The sequence below is a fragment of the Solanum stenotomum genome, chromosome 6 (genome assembly GCF_019186545.1).
Source record: "Solanum stenotomum isolate F172 chromosome 6, ASM1918654v1, whole genome shotgun sequence".
Lineage (NCBI taxonomy): Eukaryota > Viridiplantae > Streptophyta > Magnoliopsida > Solanales > Solanaceae > Solanum > Solanum stenotomum.
The window spans coordinates 14884603-14892989 of NC_064287.1; the positions used below are offsets into that span (position 1 = coordinate 14884603).

The 8387-nt window shown below is 36.8% G+C and overlaps 1 protein-coding gene across 1 annotated transcript; it reads left to right on the plus strand.

Annotated features, from left to right (window-relative positions):
• Positions 1-272: 272 nt before the first annotated feature.
• On the plus strand, positions 273-1034 carry LOC125866782 (pathogen-associated molecular patterns-induced protein A70-like). Its single transcript, XM_049547134.1, has one exon. It carries the CDS (start codon positions 327-329, stop codon positions 924-926), a length of 600 nt encoding a protein of 199 aa, XP_049403091.1. The 5' UTR covers positions 273-326; the 3' UTR covers positions 927-1034.
• The last annotated feature ends 7353 nt before the right edge of the window (positions 1035-8387 follow it).

The window sequence follows — 8387 nt, forward strand, 5'->3', positions numbered from 1 at the left end:
TTCATAAGAGTAGTTCGAAGAAAAAAAAATAGGAATAGTCGACAAGTATTTAAGGATCGTGGGAGTAATTTTTTTTTTTGATTGAAGCAGCGTGACACGACCTTCCTTGAGCCACCCTGTTAAAATAGCATTAATGCGAGTTTACCAACGTGCCTTTGTATATTTTACAATTACAATAGTACCTACCGACCAGCCTTGGCTCTCCGTCTCTAATGTATCTATAAATAGAATAGGAGCATCCCCACATTTGCAAATTGCAAGCATAGCTTGTCTTCGTTCCTCACTCTTTCATCTTCACATATACAGTAAGTAGAAGTAAAGAAAGCATGATTGAATGTTTAGCTAGCTGGCTCACCCCCACAGTTTTCTTCTGTTTGTTGAATCTCATGATTGGAGCTATTTTCATTACTTCAAATCTCAAAACTGACAAAAAACTCATCACCACAACAACTCCATCTCTGTTACATCGAGTCAAGTCCTTTAATTTCTCTTTCCCTGACCCATTTTCCTCCCAAAACTCACAACTCGACCCTACTCCGTCTCTGCTACAACGGGTCAAGTCCATCAAATTGTCTTTCTCACGGCCCGACCCAGATGATGAAATTGAACCGCAGATAGCAGTGAGTCACGTAACAAGAAGTAAGTCTGCCACGTGCACGGAGGTTAAAGTACAAACGAGGACGATATTGGTGAAATCGGCAAGTGAGAAGAAGATGCCGGTGTCCGTACCGGTTGCGACGGAGATGGATTTGCGGCGACCGGCAACGACGAGGGAAAGGGTGATGCCGTCGTTAGGTGAAGATGAAGCAGTTGATAAGAAAGCTGATGATTTCATTAATAAGTTTAGGCAACAGTTGAAGTTACAGAGGCTTCATTCTATTCTTAGGTACAATCAAATGTTGAACAGAGGTGATCCATCCAATTAAACTCCCACAAACATACCCTTACTTTTTATCCTTTCTCTTTGGATTGGTTTGAGTCGGTTATTCATATAAATATTTTTCAGTTTAATTATTATTGATATTGTTCGATTTAGTTTGATTATTAATCATATATAAAAATAGAATAAATGTTATATTCAAAAGAGAAAAAATGTTTTGTTGTTATTTTAAATCTTATAATTCTTATATCAAAACTCTATTTATCATCGATTTTAAAAAATGTAAAACTAAATAAAATAAAAATTGGTATGCTTGATCAATTTTTTTTATTTATTTAATTTTTGATTTGAATCGATTTTTATGGGAATACCCTACTTTGTGTGGAAACTCCATGGATACCTTTTAACTTCTTCTTTACAAATGACGGAATGAGTGTATTAATTCTTGGCCTCTGAAATAAATTGAAAATATTGATAGAAGTTTATGCTCAAGTTTTTTTCTATTAATATATGTGGGTGTGCTCTGTTCTTTCATATCTAACGTTGAAATTGCTTGTAAAACAAGACACCTCACTTCTAACATTAAAATTAGGTCTGTTCAAAACTGAACCAAAATCGATAACTCAAATCGAAAAAAAAGTTATTAGTTTATCAGTATTGGGTTATTGGTTTAGTGGTTTTGATAATAGTTTTGATTTTTTTTGTTATCGGGTTATCGGTTCTTAACGGTATGAGGTTTTCTCTTAACGGGTTAATCAATAACCCGATAGTAAATTAAATAATTATATTTATACCACTTTGTATATAAAGTCCTTGACTTTGAGTTTAGTTTCCTACTTTTCTTTTTGGGTGTCTCAAACAGTTGGTGTCACGACCCAAGGGTACCCCTAGGCGTAACATGGTGTATTTGACCTCGAAGGGATCTCATACAAGCCCTTAGCATAATTATAACATAAAGTCATAGAAATGAGGCGAAAAATTTAAAACTTTTACAATCGAAGTCAATTTTTTTTTCATAGACGAAAATAAGAGTCTAGACTTGTCTCAATCACCATCTATTACAATAGAATACAATCTTAGGGTCAAAGCCTTTTTCATCAATAAAGTATCAAAATAGAAAAGTACGTAGAAGCTAGAAAAGAATAACATCTTGTCCTCGAATCATGAGGACTCACCAAGCCTAGAGAATAGTCAACACAGGCTTCACTTGAAAGAAGTCGTACGTCTCAACGACCGGAACCTACACTCATAGTAAATGTAGAAAATATGGGTTAGCACAAATAATGTACTAAGTATGAAAGCCATGCATAAAAATCCTTAAAACATGCATAAAAATGACATTTAGTTGAAATCATGCCTTTATCAAGTTTAAAAACCATTATGCACATTTATGAAGAAACATAAGTCAAACCATCATACAAGCAACCCAAAGCCACACTAGTGCAATGCAAAGGTAAGATCCCACAACTCTACCAAATGCTAAGTATCACATTTAGGCCACCAACAACATACATATCTTACTTTGGCATCATCCATATAACCTGTAACATCTCGCAACTAGAAAGAACTAGAAGGGAGTTTAAAATCTGGAAATAGTCATTTTTGGGAAGAATTTAAAAATCTGGAAATTTGGTAAAGGTGTTAAAGTGAGTTTTTGGTCAATTTCAAACGACCATAACTCCTAGCTCAGGATGAGTTAGGCGTACTTCCAGATATGGTTGGAAAGCTCATGGAATAATCTTTCCAACGCCGCTAAGTTTGCGCAATTCCAAGTTTGTAGAGTGAGTTATTCCCTTTGAAAGTTGGACTGTTCTAATAAGGAAATGCCCAATCCGAATTTTTGAAGGGTATTTCAGTCTTTTCCTTATCCAATTAATTAAATTCGTTTTAGTTAATTGATTAAGGGTCTAAACTGAACTTGGTCAGTTTTACGCTTTTGGAAAAGAGTTAGGGTTTTAGAGAAGAGGAAAGAAGAGGAGAAAAGAGAAGGAGAAGTAAGGAAATCATCAAGTTCGTAGAGTTTAGCTTGTGGATTTCGTTGGAGGTGATCCCTACAAGGTATGTGAGTCTCTCATAGCGTTGGGTTCATTCACCCACGCACCAAACATGTTTAGTTTAGCAAAAATCGTCCTAAAAGAGTGTGAAAGTTGATGTTCTTGACATGAATTCTTGAATTTGAATGTTGTTCTTGAATTGAGATGAATTGAGAAGTTTCTGAGTTCGTTACGTCGCATTATAGAGTCGTTTAGAGTTAGGTTATTAGGTACACTTTCTGGGTATTTGTACCTAAAGGTAATTTGAGAAAAAGAACCGAGATTGGGTGATTTGGGGCTGGAAAATGAAGAAGAAATTTCGTCGGACGAAATTTGAGTATGGGAGTGCGTCGCGTGACCTGTTCCCAGTATTGAAAAATTTTGCTCTGCGTCGTGGAGCTGACACGCGGTGTTCTGCCTCAAAAGACGTTTTCGGAACCAAAATTTAATTATGCCTCCGCGTCACAGACCCACCTTCAAATCTTGATTTTTTGGTCTTTTCTCACGATTAACTATCTAAAATCTTTCCTAAACAACATGAGATCTTTCAAAATACCAATCATAATCCTTGAATCCATAATTCAATTCAAGGATCAGTTAAGAGTCAAGTCAAGAGCAGTTAAGATCAAAGTCAAGAGAAGTCAAGAGCAGTTAAGATCAAAGTCAAGAGAAGTCAAGAGTTAGTAAGAGAAGTTCATTTCAAGTTTTCATAAGTCTTTTACAAACATTTTAACTTTGTTTTAAGACTTAAGTTTTGAGTTCAGTAAAGAGTAAAGCTTGAAGTTCATTTCTTCAAAAGTATATGGGGACTATGTATTCACAAAGAGTTTAAAATGTTTACACATTTAAACAAGAAAGGAAACCTCGATTTCCAAAGAGCATTCAGGCTAGTTTTCAGAAAAGAGTAAATGCTTTCATAATTAAGCAAGAGGGGAAACTTTGATTTTCAAGATAACCTTTGAGCCAAGTTTTTGAGCACTAATCTCAAATCACTGAAGAAGTATGTTTTTAAACATAAGAGCTAATATTATATTTTTGGGAGTAGTATTGAGCACCGATATGGGGATGCGAGTTCACATTAACTTAAGTCTCCATAAACCATGTAGCCATCATGGGTAGAAAAGGGTCATACTTTTAGATGAATCCTTTTCGCATAGACTAGTGGATCCACTTAGTAGTTCAGGTCCTATACCACGGCAAGGTATAGGATGGCCCGGGCAGCGTGGGGCTAATAACGCTGTATCATCACTATAGTTCTTAAGTGATGGTTGTCGGTTAGAGAAACTCCCACAGTAGTAATTGCATGGTTTCCTCAAGGGGTTCTGCTTAGTATGGATGGGGGTATGAGACTTCATTCATGCATTGCACAAGTAGACTTTGAGAGGGATCATGATATGTCTTTGACGATTTTATGATTATGAGTTGACAATATGTTTTAAACAGTTTTCTTTTTCTTCATATTGCACTTGTTTTAAACTGCTTTATAATGAAATGAGTTCAGTTAAGTATTCATGAGTTGAGAAGAACCAAGTAAGTGTTTCTTTCAGATCCTTTTCAAGCCTATGTTATGTTTAGCATTCCAACTCGCATACTCGTACATTCAATGTACTGATGGCAGTTGGCCTGCATCGTCTTATGATGCAGACGTAGGTAACTAGGATCGACATTCCGTCGCTTCGTTGATCCAGTGAGCAGTTCAGAGTCTGTTGGTGAGCCTCCTTGCATTCCGAATGATCCATTTCATTGTTTTATAGTTTAGTTCATTAGGATGTTATGGGGTTTGTTCCAACATCCAACTCAATTGTTATTAGAGGCTTCATACACAGTCATATGTTAGTTCTTTAGTCTTTTCATTGTCATTATTCCATGTTGAGACTTGAGTTTGCCTTAATGGCCAGTTGAATGTTCCTTTATAACATTCTAGTTTATTATATGAACTTATCTTTGTTGAGTTTAAGTCTTCCGCTGAGTTAAGTAAGCCAAACTAATGGTTTACTTGGGGCTAACAATGATCTTCGAGTGCCAGCCACATCCAGGGTGTAGGCTCGGGGCGTGAAATAACTAATATACATAAGTAAGGAGTTATTCATATTAATAACTTGTAACAAGTAAAGTCACTCTTAACATCCATACATACCTTTCATACATAATCTATAAGTCTTTATAACATAGGAGAACCTCACCATAACCTCTCTTAAAGTCTATTGGTACAATGCATAAGTGAAGTCCCATATCCTTACTCATACTAAGTAGTACCTCTTAAGAAGTCATAATTAAAGTCCATGTTCTTACCATAGTTTCTATTCATATCATATAGGGAAAGATAATATTAACTGACATAGACCATGTGAGCTACATGGAATTCGGTGTCTTACTCCCACACTGAAAAAAGATGTCCTACCTGCCTAACGTAGAACTTACATAGTAGCTTCCATACTTTCTAACGTAAAATCTTCCATCTCATTGTTCATATTCGCTCGGTGCTAAGCATAATTCCCTTTAAAAGTCATATTAAGTCTTTACTTAAGTTCATATTCATGAAAGAATGCACTAAGCACTCAAACCAACATACATCATAATAGCTCATTGATTCATTAGGTGAGGATGTCCTTTCAACCTTAGAATCATCATCATGTGAGTAAACCTTTCACATCATATTCATAGTGTTTTCGTGAGAATGACCTTTCAATCAACACAACAAGCTTATCATAAACATACATACATACTCCATGCATGAATCAAGTGTAAGGGTATACAGAAGAAAGATCTTGCATCAATACCACAATTACACATTAGTCATAGGATCATCACTATCTAAGTGAATCATGAGTTCATATGCAATCCTTATCAACATACACAAACCCTAGTTATTGCCCTTCAAAGGTAGGAATCAAGATCAACCCTAACTTCTAGAATTATCACATTAGATAGGGGGATATCATGATTCAACAACTTAATCAATGTAAACACAATCAATTATCAAGCTCCCATCATCAATCAAGTCATACCATAGTTCATAATTTAGGAAGAAGGGGAAATCATGGGTCCAAAGGAGATATTCATCATAAAACATCAATACTCCATTAATCCAAACATAGTTCATCATAATCAACCATAAATAAACAATTAAAAACGTTTTAGAAGGAGACCCATGTCATGAATTAAAAGCCCTAGATTTGGGGGATTTGGAATCTTAAAAATATAGTTTGAAGGGGCTCCTTAGGTGATAGCTACCCAAGAAAAGCATCCATACCTTGACTAAGAAACTCCAAGAAATTTGGGAAAGAACCTTGAAAATCTACCAACCCTAGCTCCAATGGCTTCTTGCTTCTTCTTTGAGTTTAGAGAGATAAATATTGAGAGAGGAGAATTCTTTTGATTTGATTTGGGTTTTGGAGAATAAAGGAGTAAATGAAGTGTTTTAAGACTTAAAATTATTTATATAAGTGATATAAAACAATTAAAATGCCCCCATATAATAACTAATTATTTAGGAAATTACATAAAAACCCTCAACTTAGGCAGCCCCGTCCAGGGACCACGACCATATATATCACCCGTCTAGGGGACCACGGCTCGTGGTAGTGCCTGTGGTCCCTTGGGCAGTAGCCTCCTCCAACTTTCCAACTTCTCCCAAGGCCAAGGCATGACCACAAGACCTCCCACGATCTGTGGTCAAGACCACGAGTCGTGGTAAAGGTCGTGGTCTTGAGGCAGTGTCAAGGCTCCTAAGCCTTGCCTCCACACGCCTAAGGGACCTTCACGACCAACCTTCACGCCTTGTCAAGGGTACCACGACCCGTGGTCCCTTGACCAGTAACTTCTTTAACTTTACACAACTCCCATGAAGCTAAGGCAACCCCACGAGCCTTCTCATGGCCCGTGGTCATGACCACGAGTCGTGAAGTGGCTCATGAATGGGAGCCTTGGCTTGGCACCTTTTTAGGGCACACTGCCTTGCTAACCACGGGTGGCACCATGACTCGTGGTGGCCACCACAAGTCGCGAAGACCCTCGTGGTCATGGTAAGCAGTGGCTAGGCTTAGTTTTAGTTAGCCTTGGCCCCCTTGCCATGGTTTTCACCCAAAACCCTTAGCCTTTAACGTTAACCCTCACGTTTAGGCTCTAGTTCATCCTACTAATTTTTCGAGTCGTTACATTATCTCCCCCTTAGGAACATTCGTCCTCGAATGACACTTTAAACACTTTAGGGAAACAAAGACTCAAGACTAGCAACCCATCATGAATGAAACATAACCAAAATGTACAATTTATAGGAGGAAACATCAACTCCATCTCAATACATAAACAATGCAATCACAAGAAAGTAGGAACTACCTCTATAACCCATTATGCACAAAATTCACCATTTCTTATAAACATGGGAGGAACTACCTTCTCCAACTCAAAAGTAAGCTCAACACAACATTAAGGAGCCAATATGTCATTTCATCACAAGCATACTATGCGTTTTCATCAAGTCATCTCATGAAGTCACATATGCCATCATCATTCAAAAATGCAAATCAATATGAGAAACATATAATTCATGAAAGCTTTAGGGCACACTGCCTTGCCAACCATGGGTGGCATCATGACTCATGTTGGCCACCATGGGTCGTGAAGACCCTCGTGGTCATGGTAGGAAGTGGCTAGGCTTAGTTTTAGGCAGCCTTGGCCCCATAGTCATGGCATTCACCCAAAACCCTTAGCCCTTGACGTTAACCCTCACGTTTAGGCTCTAGTTCATCCTACTCATTTTTCGGGTCATTACACTTGGTTCTTCTACAATGTAATAGAAGTGTTTGCTTTTGAGCAAGATGTAACTTGTGAACTCATGTGCATGGTTCATTTGGTTTGTCACCTTGTTTCTATGTGATTTTCAACAGTTCTTTTGTGTGTTAAATCTCAATGGTTAAACTGATAATCGAACTGATAACGATAAAAAATCGATAAAGCAATAACCGACAAGCCAATTTCTTAATGGTTCTATAACGGTTTAGCATCTCTACAAACTGATAACCAATAAGCCAAATTGATAAACTTCAAAGCTGAACCAAACCAATACACAACCCTAATTAAGATTGTAGTTTGAGTTATCAAATTTGAAAAGAGATAAGTGTTAAAAACACACCTAAACTATCCATTTTTTTAGTTTCATACCCAAACTATTGAGAGTGTGAGTTTCATACCTAAATTATCACTTTTTAGTTTGAGAAACACACCTCAGTGGTGTGTGTAATGCACTCTCCTTTTTATTTGAAAAAAACCTCGACACATGACATTCCACATGGATAAATTATTCCACCTTGACAAAAATTAAATAATAAACTATTAATATTAATTAAAAATTAAAGATTAAAGTATTAATATACATAAAAAATAATTTTTTTACAAAATAAAATTTAAATTATTTTTCTTACCTCACTCCACCACTTCTTCCACATTCCCTCCGACAATCCCTCCTCATTTTT

Excerpts from the sequence above, each read along its gene's own strand:
- LOC125866782 (XM_049547134.1), top strand. The coding sequence starts at position 327 with ATGATTGAATGTTTAGCTAGCTGGCTCACCCCCACAGTTTTCTTCTGT.